General features: G+C 38.1%; 2 protein-coding genes across 2 annotated transcripts; both read right to left on the bottom strand.

The window, feature by feature from the left end:
- Positions 1–1,743: 1,743 nt before the first annotated feature.
- On the bottom strand, positions 1,744–7,104 carry acd (ACD shelterin complex subunit and telomerase recruitment factor). Its single transcript, XM_059510302.1, has 13 exons — positions 6,847–7,104; positions 6,652–6,773; positions 6,279–6,369; positions 5,390–5,469; positions 5,262–5,306; positions 5,121–5,155; positions 4,802–4,953; positions 4,635–4,713; positions 4,348–4,518; positions 4,164–4,271; positions 3,740–4,065; positions 3,483–3,559; positions 1,744–1,980 (listed from the first exon to the last, which is right to left on the bottom strand). Exons 1-13 carry the CDS (start codon positions 6,964–6,966, stop codon positions 1,896–1,898), a joined length of 1,491 nt encoding a protein of 496 aa, XP_059366285.1. The 5' UTR covers positions 6,967–7,104; the 3' UTR covers positions 1,744–1,895.
- Positions 7,105–7,363: 259 nt separating this feature from the next.
- Positions 7,364–13,114, bottom strand: LOC132104738 (inactive serine/threonine-protein kinase VRK3-like). Its single transcript, XM_059510292.1, has 16 exons — positions 12,911–13,114; positions 12,243–12,341; positions 12,046–12,150; positions 11,850–11,948; positions 11,666–11,761; positions 11,396–11,530; positions 11,154–11,209; positions 11,003–11,069; positions 10,827–10,908; positions 9,806–9,908; positions 9,621–9,713; positions 9,405–9,537; positions 9,200–9,320; positions 8,165–8,223; positions 7,894–8,030; positions 7,364–7,594 (listed from the first exon to the last, which is right to left on the bottom strand). The coding sequence occupies exons 1-16, from the start codon at positions 13,062–13,064 to the stop codon at positions 7,583–7,585; spliced, it is 1,551 nt and encodes a 516-aa protein (XP_059366275.1). The 5' UTR covers positions 13,065–13,114; the 3' UTR covers positions 7,364–7,582.
- Between the last annotated feature and the right edge of the window lie 7,527 nt (positions 13,115–20,641).

The following is a 20,641-nucleotide window of genomic DNA, read 5'->3' as shown; positions in this document are numbered from 1 at the left end:
CATTGCTGTCATTAAAGGACCTGCTGAGATCATTTCAGTAATCGTCTTGTTAACTCAGGTGAGAATGTTGACGAGCACAAGGCTGGAGATCATTATGTCAGGCTGATTGGGTTAGAATGGCAGACTTGACAAGTTAAAAGGAGGGTGATGCTTGAAATCATTGTTCTTCCATTGTTAACCATGGTGACCTGCAAAGAAACGCGTGCAGCCTTCATTGCGGTGCATAAAAATGGCTTCACAGGCAAGGATATTGTGGCTACTAAGATTGCACCTAAATCAACAATTTATAGGATCATCAAGAACTTCAAGAAAAGAGGTTCAATTCTTGTAAAGAAGGCTTCAAGGCATCCAAGAAAGTCCAGCAAGCGCCAGGATCGTCTCCTAAAGAGGGTTCAGCTGCGGGATCGGAGTGCCACCAGTGCAGAGCTTGCTCAGGAATGGCAGCAGGCAGGTGTGAGCGCATCTGCACGCACAGTGAGGCCAAGACTTTTGGAAGATGGCCTGGTGTCAAGAAGGGCAGCAAAGAAGCCACTTCTCTCCAAAAAACATCAGGGACAGATTGATCTTCTGCAGAAAGTATAGTGAATGGACTGCTGAGGACTGGGGCAAAGTCATATTACCCGATGAAGCCCCTTTCCGATTGTTTGGGGCATCTGGAAAAAGGCTTGTCCGGAGAAGAAAAGGTGAGCGCTACCATCAGTCCTGTGTCATGCCAACAGTAAAGCATCCTGACACCATTCATGTGTGGGGTTGCTTCTCATCCAAGGGAGTGGGCTCACTCACAATTCTGCCCAAAAACACAGCCATGAATAAGGAATGGTACCAAAACACCCTCCAACAGCAACTTCTTCCAACAATCCAACAACAGTTTGGTGAAGAACAATGCATTTTCCAGCACGATGGAGCACCGTGCCATAAGGCAAAAGTGATAACTAAGTGGCTCGGGGACCAGAATGTTGAAATTTTGGGTCCATGGCCTGGAAACTCCCCAGATCTGAATCCCATTGAGAACTTGTGGTCAATCCTCAAGAGGCGGGTGGACAAACAAAAACCCACAAATTCTGACAAACTCCAAAAAGTGATTATGAAAGAATGGGTTGCTATCAGTCAGGATTTGGCCCAGAAGTTGATTGAGAGCACGCCCAGTCGAATTGCAGAGGTCCTGAAAAAGAAGGGCCAACACTACAAATACTGACTCTTTGCATAAATGTCATGTAATTGTCGATAAAAGCCTTTGAAACGTATGAAGTGCTTGTAATTATATTTCAGTACATCACAGAAACAACTGAAACAAAGATTTTTTTCACAGCAAACGTTTTGAAAACTAATATTTATGTAATTCTCAAAAGTTTTGGCCATGACTGTGTATATATATATATATATATATATATATATATACACACACACACACACACACAAACATACAGATACATGTAGGCTGCTCATGATGAATAGACTATCTTCACATTTTCAGATGTATAACTTAATATTAATTATCATTATATAAAGCAAATCTCCATCTTCACCCTGTTTTATACACTGATCTATATATATTATAGATAAGTGGTTTTATATCAAAATTTGATCCCTAGTGTTTTGGCAACATGCCCACATTTAGTCATTTCTTTGTGACAAATGAAAGTTTCTGTTGGGTAAAAAGCATTAATACCATGGCTTAAAAGAGATAAACATGGTTACGCAAGTAAAATTGTGATTAAATAATGCAAACTGTGAAACAGGTCAAAGTATTTGAATAATAACATTTATTATAATAACGGAATTACTTTACACTCAAGATCCAGCATCCATCCGTTTTATAGAAAATATATATATTTTTTAGACTACATATGGACTAATATTTAAATGTAAAAAAAACTGAACATCATGTCATTTGCTTATGAACCAGCTTCAGCACTGACATCTCCACAGTCAGAGGTCCCCAGATAACACACCGCCCATTGGATCAGATGCCCTGGGATTCTAGACACACACACATAGGTAGACACCAGCAACAACCAATTAATAGACCTTGGACATCGGGGAAATATGTTACAGTGGTTAGTTTAAAGACAATGGCTTAATTCCCAGATGATTGGTTTTACCCTTCATATTATATCGCTAGTATTACACACTTATATCCACTGTCTAAATAACACTGCTATCTTTTTTCTTTTTCTCCGATGCTGATCTGGTGTTCACATTTCATACCTACAAAGCTTTATTATATGTACACTAGCAGTTTTAGTTTTATCCAGCTGTATCTATCTACTCAATGCAACTTATAATATCCAAGTGAAAGATATAACACCAACTTGTCAGAAAAAACAACAACAATAATCACGGAGTTGGAAAGGAAAAAGGATCACCCCTCTCCTAAAAATGAGTTGTAAACTCAATCAAATGTAGCTTATCACCTTCTCAATGGCACACAAAGCCATTTCACTTTCAACTGTGATCAGCTGTAGTCATTTTGATCAGCTCAACATGAAAAAAAGAGCTTTCCTGGAGCATTTCAGTCCTTGGTAGTGCATATGAAGCACACAATCAACTGTGGGTGGTAAGGTAATGTCAAAAGATCTCTGGGATGAAGTTGTGGACAGGCACAAGTCAGGAGATGGATACAAAAAAAGGATTTATCAATGCCTAGAAGCACAGTAAAGTCTATTATTAAGAAGTGGAAGATATTTGGTACAACACAGACCCTCCTTGGATCAGGACGTCTCTCCAAACTGATGAAAGAGCCAGGAGGAAACTGGACAGAGAGGCGACCAGCAACTCTGAAGCAGTTGCAGGAATTTATGACAAAGAGAGGTCATTGTGTGCATGTGACAACATCACAAATTCTCCACAAATGCGGCTTGGATGGGAGGGCTGCAAGGAAAGATAAATCACTCCTCAAGAAAGGCCACATGCAGTCATGACTGAGCTTTGCCTAAACACACCTTATAGATTTAATTATCTGGCCTTGAATAACTTGATAATGACTTGAAGACTGAAGTCCACAAATGCTCACATCACATTTAACTGAACCTGAGCAGTTCTACAAAGAAGAGTGGGCGAATATTGCAAAGTCTAGATGTGCAAAGTTAGTAGAGACATATCCAAACAAACTTAAGGCTGTAATTAAAGCAAAAGGTGGAGATCCTTTTTCCAACTCAGTGATTCTGTTTTTTTATTTGTAAATTTTTTTCTGTTATGTTGGTGTTATATCTTTCACTTGGATGTTACAAGTTGAAATTGAGTAAATACAGCTGGATAAAACAACAACTAAATGTGATTATATTAAAGGGGGGTAATTATTTTCTATACCTGCTGTGTGTGTGTGTGTGTGTGTGTGTATATATATTTTTTTTTGGGGAAAATTAGGAGTCGGTAATAAGTTCAAAACTGTGAAACAAAGTTCTCAGCTAATCGGAATTTGCCCATCACATTAGAAGTATATTATAATCAGCATGTCTCAGTGGGGAACACATCATACTCACTGGAAATGACCAAGGGCTGTGGCAACCTGACGCTCTGGATGATACAAATAGGAAAAAGGCATTCCATCTGAGTGCACCTGCAACAAGGAAGCTGGGACAATGTAGCAACATTTCTGATGCAATACAAAAATAGATTAGGATTAAATATATTCTTAATTTGGTTAGTCCCACAGAGAGCATTAAGCATATTTTACACAAGTCAGTCACACTGCCCTGCTCAGACACAGCAAAATATAATTAATATCACTTAAACTCACTTTCCTGGCTGTGGTGGGTGGAGAAGCTGAGGGCTTCGGAGCGGCAGGTGGAGACGCTAGGGGCCTCTGTTCAGAGGGTGGAGCTGTATTAAGGACGAGCCACGAGGGAGGACTCAGCGCACGCTCTTTGTCTTGCTGCTGACTGGGGTCTCTTAAAGAATTATCGCTCGAGTGGGACGGACTAAACTGGGTCGGTTTTGGTCTCTGACTGAGCGTAATGCCGTCCTTTGACGTCGCTCCTGAGATCTGCTTGGAGAGTTGGGCTTGGGTGCTTGTTGCTATAGGCAATGGGGGGACATCCCTTAAAAGCGATTGACTTTCTTGTTCTGGGTTCGATTCATAACAGAAATGATTGAAATGATTAGTGCCCAATTACAACGATGCCCTGTTATTGTAATAAATATCTGTATAAACAGGAAATTACCATTTGAGTCTGAGGTGGAACATCTCCCTAATAGAGCCGGCTCTTGTGTGAACATATCCCATGGGCTCTCTCCATCCCCAGACAGCTCCCCCGTCCCACATAAAACCTCTGGGAGATGGAGGGATGGGTTTATTAACACATCATCTACTTGGAACAGCTCTGACTTTCTTTTGTAAAATCTCACCTGGTCTTGTGTGTTCAGGAGAAGACTGTCCTTCATTTGGACATGAGCCACTTAAACCGTCCTGTGTGGCCACTGTTTGGTTTGCACTCGACGCGCTGGTTGGATGTGATTCTACAGGGGGCGGGGCCAGGTCATTTGGTGTCTCACTCTCATTATCTGCAACTGCGCACACTGATGTACATGAGACAAAAACATATATGCACATATATGCGCCACATGCATGAAATCTTGTAGAGAGCCCAAAGGGTTGTCATGAAAAAAGCAATTAATTAGACAGCAGACAGTACTGGGATCATCTGTCATCAGCTCCCTCTGTTCCTCCGGGATGAGAAGAAAAGGCACGGTGACAATGAACTGCTCCTGTCCCTGGAAAACACACACACAAACCCAGACAAAATGATAATTTGTCTGGTCCACAGCTGGTGCCTTTAAGTTGCCAAGGAAGCAGCTTTACCCTCCAGTGAAGCCTCTCTCTGTGCCAGTGAGTAGGTGTCGCCACACTTGGACAATATGTTGCAGACATGGTTATTTTCTCCGTTGCATCATTCACAATATTTATTATAATGTCATTGTGCCACACGTCCAACAGAGATGAGAGTGAGACCCCTGGTAAATTAGGAACATAATGCAGAGCTTTATAATTTCTGTGAAGCGGAATGTGTCTTCGCTTTACAAACGAAATTAAGAGTCCAAATTACATGCATTCAATGCAAGAGGTGTGTGTGCAAGTTATTTGAAGAAACACAAAGAGAAAGAGTGTGTGTGATACTTACCAGAGCCTGAACTTACTGAACCCTCCCTGCAGGATCTGAAAGAGAGCAATACAATTAACACTACTACATCATCTGAAAACCACACTGTACATGTGTGTGAGATGTATGGGTTCACACATACTATAAATAAGGTCAACACACCTCCATGTTTTTATGATCTGATCTCTGACTGATGGGAGAGTTGTACTGGAAGATAGTGAAAGATAATTAGATTAATAAAGGTTAATTTATAATGACATTGTGCACGCTTAGAGAGATTGATGACTTGCCAGCTGGGGGGGTGTTGGTGCTTTGAGGCGATGCATATGGTGTTCATTTGATTGACTTTTAAGTAAAACTGGCAAGATGCCTGAAAAAAAAAAAAAAGTTATGAACCACACAAGCATGTGTTTAAAGGTGCAGCCATAAAGTTTGGCAAAAAGGTCCATTATCAATCTTGTGCTTTGTATGAAGCACAGCTCACACAAGTCATGTTTAAACCCAGAAGCTTTCTGTTGGTCAATATGGTGAATCCATGAGATCCCAACTATACACATTCCTATTGAAATGACTGGATTTCACCTGCAAAAATGTTCAATGTGACTGCACCTGAACACAATTTAAAAATGTTTCTGACTTGAAAAACATTCCTCTTTTTTTTTTGCAACTTTATTTGAACAGTACACTACAAGAGCAGACAGTATGTAAGAAAGAGGTTAGAACCATGAGCCAGGACTTATTTTAGGACTACTTTTAAGATTAAGTATGAATTTACATGAGCTTTCTAGACCAGACAAGTAAAAAAACAAAAATGTAAATATTAAGCTGAAATTCAGCTAAATGCTTTACAACCCCTCCCACATTAAAAATAATGAAGTTATATTAATTGTATAATAATAATATTGATGGTATATTAGTTATATTATTTTCACTCTAAAGTAGTTTAAGTAAGTATTTAACTGCACAATATTATAATTTAGGCCACCGTATGAATTATAGACCATATTTATGAAATATATTTCAGTGTGACACTGCTCTCTCTATATCCAATGGCTGCTTGGTTTGATAAGGCCACGGCTATATTTGCATGACATTTTATCTTCCCAATTAGCAATATCATAGCATCAGCACAGAAATTAAAAAGAGCTTGGGACAAAGAAAATTGCATTCATAACATACCAGATCAGGGTTCATGTCGAACTTCAGCTCAAAGCTGCGTATATACACTATAGCATTGTGCAGGCCTGTGAAAGACTCCATCTCCTCAAAGCTGTGAAGAAACACAGAACAAAACCCTGACACGGTCACGTTTGAGTTTGATTTAGTTACTATCAATACACTAAAACCGAAAGTAGTGCCTGTTGCTCTTTAAAATTCACTCATGCACGTGCAAAAGTCAAGGCAACAGTTTCTTTAAGGCAGAGGATCACAGCCCTTTCAAGCGCGAGATCATGCTTATTTCAGCATTATCCAGAGGAGTTAGATAAAAGCAGCCTCGGGGGCTCAGGTGTGTAGTGAGTGGGTCATAACAGAGATTTAATCGCTCCCTCACTCCTGCAGACGCTCCCACGCGGCGTCGCTCAGCACTGCGGGGATGACAGCGCTCCCATCGGACATGAACAGCATACAGACATCAGTGTGCTCCACCCGCTGCGAGTCTGAGATATCACACACCTGACAGACACACACCCGCACTTTAGTCCCCACACGACACTCTACAGAGATGATCACACAAACAACCACTTACGCCGACGACGTTTGCTTTCACAGTCGTTTCACACTGGCTTTGGCCGTAGTTTTGGATGAGTTTCTCGATCCACGGCTCCAGCTCAGCCATTCGGCGACGTTTTATCTTTGGTGGATTCATTGTATGTATCTGTTACTGTTCACTTGCGTAAATACAACAAATTAGTTTATCGAAGCGTTGAAGTCTTCGCGCCTCCTACATTGATGTTTTATTTTCGTTCCGTGTAGAAAAATACACCTGACGATTTGAGTTCCGCCACAATCATATATGTTTGAATCGTTGGTGCCCCCTTGCGATAACAATAATCATAAAATAAACCAAGATAAGTAGATTTTTGGTTACTGTTGTTTATTTTCAGCAAGGTACAATACAACTTATGAAAAAGAAAAATACGAAAAAAAAAACAAATCCTCTTATAACACGATCATGTCCTTTTTCACAGTGTAAACCTACAACAAAAACTTTACTTCACCGATGGCATGAAATGTAATGGTTTTATCAAGACCAGGAAACACACACACACACAGTCACCCTTACAACTAAATGTTTTAAACACTGTATTTAAAAAATTCTAATAACTCAGTGATTAAAACTGAATCTATGAGAGAAAACATGCAAAGTCTGCACAAGCAATATCATTGTAAAAACAGCAACAAAAGTTGCTTTTAAAAACATAAAAGCTTTCTTAAAGATTCTATAAAACAATTAAATCCACATTCCACCTGCTAACTCGTCATTATGGATTCACCTGTAATTAAAAAAACATGCTGTTGTCATGATCATTAATACAAGTTACCAAACTTTAACGTTGTACATGAACAACTAATTTTTACAGCTGCCTAGTTAGCCATTGCAATTTTGCATTAAATACATGAGAGGACACTGGAGGATTATGTTACCTAGTCTTGCTGACCATAAAACACTTTAACATGATACCCATAAACAGGTCCTCAAAATTGGAAAGGATCTTCTAAACAACATGTAAAGGCATCATACTATGCAGACAGTATTTAGGAATAGTAGTTTAAATATAGGAATGTGTGTTACCTGCAAATTCAGTGATTCATTCAGACTCCCGCCCATCTTCTGTAAGATCTCATGAAGCCCAGCTTTCAGAAGTGTGTAATCTGGTTTCTCAGCATACTGCAGGCTCATCACATTAGTCAGATAATCTTGTAATGCACCTAAATGTAAAAAAAAAGATATATATATATATATATATATATATATATATATATATACACACACACACACACACACACACACATCTTCACTAGCACTGAACACATGAAGTGTGAATAGAAATATGCATGCTCACCTGAAGCTTTCTTCTGTTCGTAACAGCAGCTCACGAGTCCAGGGATATCAGAAATATACCTGTAGGCAGGCAGAAAACATTTTCAACATAAAAGCACAAAATGTAACCTTACCTCTGTAAAGTGGTATGTTTTCATTCTTGAAAATCCTACATCCGCTAGTAATGTTTCTTGTTTTTAAATGCATGTGTATGGTTAAGTAGCCAGTATGCAGGTGATTGTATTTAAACTGATTAAAAGTACACTCAATGAAGGGACAGTTTTTCTGGGATAAAAAGTTCTCTTGAAAAGCCAGTGAAAGCTCATGGTTCATGTGCACTAGCAACCTTCATTTCTTATTTAATCACTATGGTGCAAAGTATTTATGAGCCTTCAAATATATTGTTCCCTTTATATTTTAGGAAGGTGGTCCATCATATTTAGGGTCCTCAGTTATCATACATTTTGCTCACAAGGTTTGTTTCTTGAAGGTTACCAGTACAAGTCAGATTTTCCTGTGGTGTGAGGTTTTAAGACTGAATGAATCTGCTTGGAAGAACATTGGAGGTGCCCCAATCATGAATGGTAAATATTCAACCTGTTGAATAAAATCCTGAAGTGTGGGGGGAAATCTGAGGACAAAACGCGCGTACGATCTGGATATTATCATGTGAAACTAAACAATATACAATCAGAAGGTGAGCTGACAGGAGACAAAAGCATGATAAACGCAGTCCTCTCAATGTCTTCCTGCCTATCTTCTGCGATGTTTATTCTCAAGTCTTAAAAGGTTTTGCGAGATTTCCCATGTTGAAAATCTGTTGTGATGTGTGCTCTTTGTCAGAGTGCGGCACACCACACACTATAGGAGCAAAACGGTTAAATCTAGGATTTTTTTCCTCATGTTTGTGGTCTCTCATATTTTGAAAATCTTATAAGATTTTAAAAATCTTTTAGTGTGTAGTCCAGCATAACTCCTAAGGCTAGTTTAAGCAGTTTATACACCTGGTCTTTCATGAATGCATTCCTGATGAAGGTGTTTTTGTGATTTTACTGACCTCTCCTTCTCTGCAGCAACAGCAGAGCTTGTTTGAGAATGGTGACTCCAGGGTAGGGAGCCTGTCATCCAAAACAGCATACAGTAACCCAGAGACTGCAGGTCACTACGACGAGAGGGACCTGCAAAACATCCATGGACATGCAAATTAGACTTGCTTTCTTACATGGATAATGTAAATGATACAATAAACAACTGATGCTCACCAGCCCCCTTGTGAGAATCCATGCTGATAAAGTTGATGTCACCCTGGTGTGCAGTGCGGCTACCCTGTCTGTACTCCACATGCTTTCCACTAGGGCAAAACCTAAATGCATGACCAAACCCTGACAAGAAAACCTACAAAACACAAGCAAACACTTTAATACTTGAGTAATATATAGAGCATTTATATTCAGTTCATAAGGGACATGGTTACTGACTTCTGTGTGACTGTTAGTGTTGATGTAAATATTTCCTGCATGGATGTCTGCATGGGCATATTCCTTCTCGTGAATGAATTCAAGTACATCCAACTACAAAACACACACAGCCTTTTCATTGAGAATGGGTTTGACAGGGAAATAACAACAAATCTGAGAGTAAAGTCATTTAATAGCAAACTCACTAGTCGTAATGCAAGCTGTAGAACAGCTTTCTCAGACAGAGTACAGTTCCCTTCATCCATGACTGTCTGTAGAGTTTGGCCCATGCTAGGAAAGACTAAAAACCTGCAGGGAGGTGAAAATGGTTATGATTAGATTCCACAGTGAGGTTATACTCATTGAACCTTATTTATCTTTACACACAATCATTAAACGTTGTGCTTGGGACACAAGGCTATGAAAATCAGTGAAATGCAAATCAATGAACAAAGACGCCAGTCTACATATGTACAAAGACTAAAAATAATACAGATGTGGTGTGGAAAATGCATGTTTTTAATCAGACAAACTGACAGCTCGGTTGCTAAATGAATTGCTGTTGGCTGTAATACAGTAAGTGTACAGTTTGTTCAATGATGAGGAAAATAATATACTGGCTTCGAAAACCATTTTTGAAATTTCAGTTTAATTATTTACTTTTCTGACATAAATGTAATGTCTTGAATTTTCTTAATTTGGAGGCTTTTCTCACTAATATGTATTGACATCTATTGTTATACAGTATATGCACGGCCATTCAAAACTTTGAGGACACTAATTTTTTCACTAATTTTTTCAAATGTTTTTGAAAGAAGTCTCTTGTTCTCAACAAGCCTGCATTTATTTGATCAAATAATACAGTAAAACAGTAGTATTGTGAAATCTTATTAGAATTTAAAATTGTTCTCTATAATATACTTTAATATACTTAAAAAAATGATTAAAATGTCATGGCACGGTTGAATTTTCAGCAGCCGTTACTCGACATCAATTTAATATACTAATTTAGTTAGTAAAGTTTAGTTAGTACTATAGATATTTTCAGTATTCTTTGATGAATTGAAAGTTAAAAAAAAACATTTATATGAAATAAATTATTATAAATGTCTTCACTGACATTTTTATTAAACATCCTTGCTGAATATAACTAGTATTTCTTTGAGCCCAGATATTAGTGTAGTATAATATTCTATAAAAGTTTCTACAGCATACAAGCCCACATACCTATATGCTTCATGAAGACCGAACCCTACACAGGAGGGAATCCCAAGGAAGTCCCATTTGTGCAATTTCAACCATTTCTCCACTATTGACAAAGAAAAAGAAATTTGTGGTTATAAGCCTGTAGATGCACTAAACTGGGTCTTCATGTATTCATTACAAGTGCTAATATGACTGACCTGCATCAGGTTTGGCTGCTCTCAGATGGAAATTCTGTTCATTAAACAGGAGCCCCTCTTTAGCACCCTGAGGAAGAGAGCACAAAGTCATCAGGACCTTCCTCACAAGCACGTGCACACATACAGGTTACATTATGTGAACAGCACTCACCAGTCGCAATATGTACTTGCATTCATTTGAGTCTGTGTGCTGATTTGCCTGGCACACTAGAATAGATCAGACAGACAATATTTAGATTCATAAGCCACATTTAATGCATTGCTTTTATCTTTATCTCAATCATCTGACAAAAAATGATAAAAGGATCTAAGATGGATTTAAGATGCATAGATGGATACATTCACCCACATCTCTTAATCAAGACAGCAAGGTTTAATTGAAAAACATCTTACCTGCATATGTCAGATCTAATTCTGTATGCCACAGAAGTTCAACCAGCTTCCACTTTTTGCTGGACTGGTCACAAACCACTGTACCCTCCGGAACAGTCTCAACAGCGCACACACGCTTTTTGGCTTTGCATTTGGCTAAAAAGCCACAAAATAACAACATTTTGCCATTTAGTATGTAACAAAATAAAGAAAAGTGATGTTAGCACTTTTAGATCATTAAACTTTTTTTTGTATAAATTGTGCAGGCTGTCCTGTATTGGTGCATCTTACATGGGCTTTGAATAACTGAAGATGTTTGCTTCGCCTCATTGTCTTTAACCTGGGGGGAAGTCTTGCATTTTCCAGGTGACATTGAAGACGTCTTATCTGAAATAATGCAGCACACCAAAAACTTCAGGCCAAACCACTAAAAGTCTGCTTATCAATTATTTATTCGTAATACACAACATCTTACCTGGAGTTTGAAGTGTGACCATAAAAGGTTGTTTCACCTCTTGTTCCTTAACCTCTGGGGATGTCTTTCTTTTTCGTGGAGATGTCAATGACTTCTTATCTGAAACAAAGCAGACGTTTTTTCACACAAAATCCCCCAGCTTTCAATGTAATAACAGTGTTGTATATATGTAATAATGTGAGTTTATTGTGTCTACCTGGGGGTTGAGCTATTATGGCCGATGTTGTCTGTGACACTTCTTCCTCCCATTTAACCAGAGGAGATGCATTTCGTTTTCGAGAATATGGCAGAGACTTCTGATCTGAAATAAAGCAGTCATCTTTCACACAAATTCTGGTGTGTCTACAAAGCCTTTGTTTCTTTAAAGGAAACACACAACACCCTTAGACTCACCGTAAGCTTCTGTGGCTGTGCTACTCAAGCTCTTCCGTCGTGTTGAACGCAAAGGAGGCCGATTCAGTGTAAAATGTGAGGAGTCTCCAGCAGAAGTGACTGAGGCCAGAAGGAAAGCAGTCAGATGCCATATAAATAGCTATACAAGTATTATGCATAGACTACCATTCAAAAGTTTGGACTGGATTTTTTTATACTGTTGAAAGAAGTCTCTTGACGCTCACCCGGGCTGTATTTGATTGATGAACTACAACTAAAATTAAAAAAACTAATACTGCATACTTTTTTACTTATTTTTTCCTGTGATTATAAACCTGAATTTCTGCATCCACACTTCAGTCTTCAGTCACATGACCCTTCAGAAATGATGCTATTATGTTAATTTGGTGCTCAAGAAACGTTTCTTATTATTATCAATATTGAATACAGTTGAAGACCAATCGTGGGAAACCAGCAAACATTTGGTCCACTTAACAGTTGTAATGTATTTAAGTATTTAATTTATGATGAAGACATTACTGTATGTCATCATGACTCATGACCTTACAGATGCCTTGGTCTGGTTACTTTATTCAGTCCCCTTGTTCTGCTTCTTTACTTATGAATTTCAAGCAAAACGAACTGTATTCCTTGATTAAATTTAAGGTCGAACTGAACCCTGTATTTACCTTCTTTGGCGCTCACAGATGAAAACACAGAGTTAGGATGTGGTGAAGCTACAGCTTCTGTTGTTAGCTCTTCTGGCAGTTTCACTCCACATGACGGACAAAATCTGAAACCAGCCTGTAACTTTGAGCCACACTGAGGACAGAAATTCAGCATTATGATGGTGAATGAGACAGCGTGGGTAGAATGGTCCAAAATGTTCGGACAGTCAGGAACTGAAGAAAAACTATGTGAGAGCGGAATCAGCCTTCTGCAGACATCACATCTCACGGTCTGCTGCTGCGAGCGAAGCGTCGTAACTGACACAAGTCACGTGATCATTTGCAGCAGCAAAGTGACGTCATTACTTCCGGCAGGTGGTTCAAGATTTTTTACTGTTTTTTACAGGATATGTAGGACGGGCGGTGTATAAAATTGTTTGCTTATTTTTCTCACACGTTTTGGCTTCTGATTAAATTAGAGAAAATTAACAATTTCCTAATTCCTATACATTACTTTATTTTGCTGAACACAGTTGTGATGATAATTGACTTTCATGGTATAGACTAGAGGGAACTGAACAGAGGAGAGCAAGCCTTACAGATTTTTTTGTATTTTTTTTAAACATCATGCCATCTTATGTGGTTATTTAATAAAAAAAAATTGTCTACTGAGTGAAAAGGCTCTCACAGGTTTCAAACCAGTACCATCTAATAAAACATGCTTCATGGACAGCGAGTTTTGACAGAAATATAATTCTTATATTTATAACTTGTGTGTGTGTGATCCTGTAATGGCTTATTTGACAATGGGTGGACAATCTGGTCTCATCGGCTTAAAAAAAAAGTTAAAAAGAATTCTTAATTCTTAACTTTTAGTTTTTGAAAGCTTTGAGTAGATGTGTGTAAAAACATGCAAGTTCATTTTAATTTCTCTTCACAATGAATATTAACACTGTATCCATCTTACCAGCCTTCATGTCAACCAATACTGTCAATCAAAAATAAAACCGTGACATATTAGCCTCTTTGAGTAAATTGCCGTAAAATTACCAGAACGACTTTACCGGTAAATTCAAAAATGCGCTGTTCACAAAGTCAACAACATTCCGTCTTTTTTCCGGAAAATCTCCATTCACACATCCATTCCAAAATACCGGTAAATTATGTGACGTCATTAACCTCTAAACAGCTGTGCTTGTATTTTTAAACATGGAGGGTAATACGTGTTCAGTAGGCTATTTCTGTTGATGGTTTCATTTTTGTTTCAAACTTTAGTATTCATGCAACTGCTTTTGTTATGGAGAGACATCGTAATAGACGACTGGTTTAAATAAACACCATTAATAAAACACCCGATGCTGTCGGGAGCTGACCAATTTATTGAAAATCGGCTTGAAAGGATTAATAGCACAATGAAGTTGCGATTGTAAATTGCAGTCTGTAAGACGCGCGACATTGCAGAAAAGGTGCGTTCACAAATCACAATTCACAAAATGCTGATGCAAATTCATATCAAATAGTCTGTCAGCGCAGATAAACAGTTCTGCGTTCAAATTGAGTTCAAAAGATGTCGCAAAGCACCGGAAAAAGTAATTACCATGAATGTGACAGAGGGAAATAGTAAAAATATATTTGAATTATTTACTAATAAACTAGTGTTTTCTGAGTCTGTGTGCCAAGGATGAAGTTGCCTGACTCGTCATCTCCTCATTAGACGTGCCTTCTATACGGATTATAATTGTTTTGAGATTTTTTTTATTATTATTATTATTTCGTTAAGTAGTGATTTAAAGCTTTCTATATGTATATATCATGTCTGTGAGGCATGTAGGCCTATTCGCTGAGTTTCGGCTTATTTTTTGTAAGCTCTCCTGTTCAAGACGAGACGGCAGAAAGCATGTTTGTTTTCTTTATTTTATATTTTTTTATTTTATATTATGATCGCACTGGCACCTATATGTCCCAAAAAAGCGTGCTTTATCTTGCACTCTCCGCACAAAATATCTGGGTTTAACGTTAAGACATCGTTACATGCTTGAACTGTTTTATATCTTTAGATTTTATTTTAGACAATTCGTGATGATTTCAGAAGGCTAAACTGATTAAACATAGGCTATGTAAACTCTCTCTCTGGGCTGGCCGCTTTAAAAACAAAACTTATAGGCCTGTTTAACGATCAAAAACGGCTCCAAACATACAAAACTGAACTATTTTAATAGCTGAAACAGTAGTAGGCCTATAGGCCTACGCTGTTTTTGGAGAATTGGGAAAAAAGACGGGCTGAACATCCTCAAGTGGAGAGGCAGTTTTAACATTATGTGACATGACATCTGACGCAGAGATGCCATTGGCATGTGTAAGTGTGCAGTGGCATGTGTCACTAAAACCTGACACATGTCGGTTTTCAGTGGCATGTGTCATTGGACAGTGGCATGTGTCACTAAAAGCTGTGACACATGTCAATAGACTGCGTCATGTGTCAGTTGCTGCGGTGCGTGTCGCGCCTTTGGTAGTGACTGACACCTGCTGCTGGGTGTCGCTGCATAATGTAGATTGCGTGACACTCACTTAATGGCAGAACGATATTGAATTAATTAACAGTATGTAATTGTCAAACATACGTCTTATTACATCGCGGAGTTCACCTACAACAAATATTGAGTTTCTATATTGAGATTAAAATGTGTCTTACGCCTCTTAATGTGTATTTTTCATTGTAAGTTTATTTCCTGTAGCCTGCTTTGTGCAATGCATTCAAATGCGTAAATACGAGTTTTTTTTTGTTTTTTTGTTTTTTGCATAGATTTGACTGTTCGGTTGTATCATTTGTAATTATAAAATAATATAGAGACTATGCAGAGGCCATAAAAAAAATAAAAAATGTGCCACCACTAACTGATACTTGGCAATCAGGAATTAGCTACATGGAAATATAAACTGATGAGAAAATGCCACACACCATTATGATGTCTACTATTCTAACATGCTTTATAAAAACTTACACCAACCATTCAGAAGTGTGCTTGACCTTGAAGTCTGTAATGTCATGTAAGTCTGCAACATAATGTAAGTCTATGCTATATTAAACAAAGTTTGTACTTATTAACTGTCTTCAGAAAGTCAAATGCTTTGACAAAACATTCAGGCATCTCCAGAAGAAATGCTTGTTCACACAGTTAGAAATATATTTAATTTCTTGTTACATAGTTTTTTTTAAATTATTTTCAAAAAATATTAACGCAATAGATGAGAACTATTTGCCAAATATTTAAATTATATCTATATTTTACATGTATTTGTAGTTGTTATTATAGATTAATCATGAGTTCAAGTCAGTGGTTGCATATAAAATGTAGAAACTTTTTTCAGCAAGCACAGACACAAAAGAGACTCAACAAATGTGTTATTTAAAGCAATGCCTTTGTTCTTGTATTTGCATACAGTACTCCAAATCAATCAAAATTTACTATTCAACAGGCCATTAAAACCATAGTGGCAAATTTTCTCCAATCTTTGTACACAGTTCAAGTCAGTCAAATTTTACTATGCCAGAGGTGGTATTTTTTAGTACATGTATTGGCACTCTTTGGCCTCTACTGTTTTTGGCTGTAACAAAGAAACCTTTCTGTAGATCTGACTGGTCATTAGTATGATGATCAGTCGGCTAGTGCAGGATCGGATGCTGCGGAGACGTCTTCCTGAGGGCAGCAGAGAGAGCAGTCTGTGGGACGGGTGGCTGGAGTCACTGATGATCCTCCGGGCTTTCCTTATACACCGCCTGGTGTAGTTGTCCTGGAGGGAGGGAAGCTCACCTCCAACAATTTACGGTTGCCAGCGGTGCTGTTTCCAGACCAGGCAGTGATGCAGCCCGTCAGGATGCTTTCTATAGTACATGTGTAGAATGCTCTGAGGATGCTGGGGCTCATTCCAAATCTCAGGAAGAAGAGGTGTTGATGTGCCTTTTTCAGCACTGCGTCAGTGTGTATGGACCAGGTAAGATCCTCATTGATGTTAACGCCGAGGAATTTGATGTTGCTTACCCGCTCCACAGATGTCTTGTCAATGGAGATGGGTGTGTGTTCTCTGCTCTGTCTCCTGAAATCCACCACCAGCTCCTTGGTCTTGTCGATGTTGAGTGAGAGGTGGTTCTCCTGACACCTTTTAGTCAGGGTGCTCACCTCCCCCCTCTGTAGGCCGGCTCATTGTTGTCGGTGATCAGGCCTATCACCGTCGTGTAGTCAGATAATTCGACGATGACGTTGGAGCTGTGTGTTGCTGCACAGTCGTGTGTGTACAGGGAGTACAGGAGTGGATATGTGAGTTTGATAAATTGATGTCATATATTTTATGTAGGCAGGTTAGGTACATATATTGTAGACCTTCTTGACAAAACCAAGAGTAAATGCCATTTCTGAGACAACAATTACATTTGAATATTGAGTCAGAAAACATAATTTGAAGTAGGCTTCAAATATCAATAAACTAAGATACAAATACAAATAGATACTTGTTTCTGGCAGGTCTTTGAAAGGTGTCACCATGCAACCTGCAAAACATGAATAACAAGTTGGAGAAACAATTTTAATTGGTTATGAGTTTAGTTATAGCATGATTAATAATCATATAATAACATCCTAAGCTCTTACCTTGTTTCTGCAGATGTTTTTCAAATGCATTTTGCCTTTGTATAATCTTTTCACATTTAAAACAATACCAGTGACTTCTTTTTTATCAGTTTTTTTTCTTCACAAAAGCATGGCACTGTGAAAAAAACTGGAAGCGTAAAATGCCAGTAATTTATGATGCAACTAATATTAAAATTGATAAAATTCAACAATGCACCTAAATAATGCATAACTGGCAAAAAAAGCTGGGAGTGAGTATATAATTATGTTTATATAGTTGCAATTATACATCATATTTACAGTTTATATAATGTATTATTTATTACATTGGTGTACACAATCATACCATTTTAAAAATGCAAACACGTCAGCACTGGAGGCCTGTATATTATACTAACACTACAATGTACAGAGTAGGCCACTATCACTGAAAATTATATATTTAGTAATAAGCAATTGGCACATGTCACAAGTTTTATTGACACAAACCACTCTCCACTGACACATGCCACTTGAAAACAGCTGAACTGTCCAATTTTCATTGGCATGTGTTAGTGGAGAGTGGCATGTGTCACAAGTTTTAGTGATGCTTTAAGTGACTCATGCCACTCTCCACTGACACATTATTTACAAGTTTATTATTTGTTTTTCAAACATGATGTCAAGATGTGACACTGTATATGAGTGGCAGATGACACTGATTGTTGTGCAATAGCCTACCAGTGCCTTTGTATGTGGGTGTACACGCAGACTACCAATTATTCGATACACATCAGAAAAATATCAATATAGGAACTCAATATTTGTTGTAAAAATGAACTCTGTGATGTAATAAGACGTATGTTTGACAATAACATACTGTTAATTAATTCAATATCGTTCTGCCATTAAGTGAGTGTCACGCAATCTACATTATGCAGCGACACCCAGCAGCAGGTGTCAGTCACTACCAAAGGCGCGACACGCACCGCAGCAACTGACACATGACGCAGTCTATTGACATGTGTCACAGCTTTTAGTGTTGGAGAATTATAATGGATCACTACGAATACCGCATTAATACTTGTATCCGTTACTGTAATCCTTTGTTTTTGTTTGACGCTGTGAGCACGTCGGCAGGTGTCAGTATAAATTTAGCATTGGCCAGTGCCAGATTATCATTATATAGGCTATTTTTTATATTATATATATTTTTTATTATATATATATATATATATATTAAATGTCATTCAGTTTATAATTGTAACTGTGTAACAATAAACACTATGAGCATGTTTCTTCTGGAGATACCTGAATGTTTTGTCAAAGCATTTGACTTTCTGTTAATAAGTACAAACTTTGTTTAATATAGCATAGATTTACATTATGTTGCAAACTTACATGACATTACAGACTTCAAGGTCAAGCACACTTCTGAATGGTTGGTGTAAGTTTTTATAAAGCATGTTAGAATAGTAGATGGTGTGTGGCACCATCATAATGGTGTGTGGCATTCTCATCATATAAATCTCATCAGTTTATATTTCCATGTAGCTAATTCCTGATTGCCAAGAATCAGTTAGTGGTGGCACATTTGATTAAAAAGTTTTTCAATTTTTTTTATTGCCTATGCATAATCTCTATATTATTTTATAATTACAAATGATACAACCGAACTGTCAAATCTATGCAAAAAAACAAAAAAAAAATCGTATTTCCGTATTTGAATGCATTGCACAAAGCAGTCAACTGGAAATAAACTTACAATGATAATACACATTAAGACATACATGCCAACCCTCCCTAATTTTCCGGGAGACTCCCGAATTTCAAAGCCCCTCCCGAAAATCTCCCGGACCGACATTTCTCCCGATTTCCACCCGGTCAACAATATTGCTACACCATCCGTCACTGGGCGCCGTTTCAGACCAAACTCTTGCGCTCCCATGGCGTCTGTCGTTGCTATGCAACCAAACTGCGCTCTCCATGATGACGACGAAGAGGTATCAGCAAAGGATTAATTGATTTCTAGCCTCACCTCGGCTCGCATTAGATTTACTACTAGATATATTTCTGGAGATGAGAAGGAAAAACCCGCCTGGAAAAAGTAGCGCACCACGTTGCTTCCATTATGAGCGTGCTCACCGCGGCCGCGCACCTACGGTTGAAATAACGACCTTGAGCGCGAAAAAGATGCGATATGTGAACGGCCCCTAGAAGCAGACGTCTGAAATGAAAGGCAAGAACAGCTATTTATTTAGCTTTAGACTGTTACATGAAAATTTAAAAATGAAATGTCATAATTATAATGTTTTGAGAGTTTACCTATGTAATTGTTGCATTAGGCTATGAATTAATAAATGTTTATTGATAAGATCTAGCCATTTCATATCTCTTCATTTACAGTAGCTAACAAATTAGGGTCTAACCTCCTGAGGAGAGGCCTTAAGGAATTGAATTTGTCAAATAAATGAATTACATTTTTCTTTGCGCTTGTGTATGTGATATTATATATGGCGACACATCGTTTGTGTATGTGATATATATGACGACACACAACCCCTATCCCCCCCCCCCCCATTTAAATCACATTTACACACATTTAAATCTCAATATAGAAACTCAATATTTGTTGTAAAAATGAACTCCGCGATGTAATAAGACGTACCGCGGGTTGAGATCCACTGGTTTAGAGCTACAGGATTAGCCGGACGCCCAAATAGATTGACAAAAGTCATAATAGGAACAAGAAATACTTCCACTACTACTTCGTTTGTGGTCGTATATTTTTATTTTTTTTAGATATTAAGACGCAATCTTTTCAGTTTATTGATAACCTGACTTTGTGTGGTGAATGCATTCCTCTCGGAGACAGTTAACAGTTATTTTATCATACGTTACCGCATCACTAACAGTTTTTGTCTCAGATGATGGAATATTTCTTCATCTGCCCGGATAAGGAGAAGCGCTTTAATTTCACTGTCGCTTCAGTTGGATGACATTTTTATTTTATTTTCTTAAACAGTGCGTGAATGCGTCACATTGTTATGATTGGCCCGGAGTAGACGTCTTACATCACCGCGTTCTGAACTCGTACGTGCTCATACCGGTAATTTTCCTTCTGCGTTCAAACACTGCAGAATTCCGG

The sequence above is a fragment of the Carassius carassius genome, chromosome 2 (assembly GCF_963082965.1).
Source record: "Carassius carassius chromosome 2, fCarCar2.1, whole genome shotgun sequence".
Taxonomy (NCBI): Eukaryota; Metazoa; Chordata; class Actinopteri; order Cypriniformes; family Cyprinidae; genus Carassius; species Carassius carassius.
Note: the sequence above shows the minus strand (reverse complement) of the source record. Positions and strands in the feature narration are given on the sequence as shown.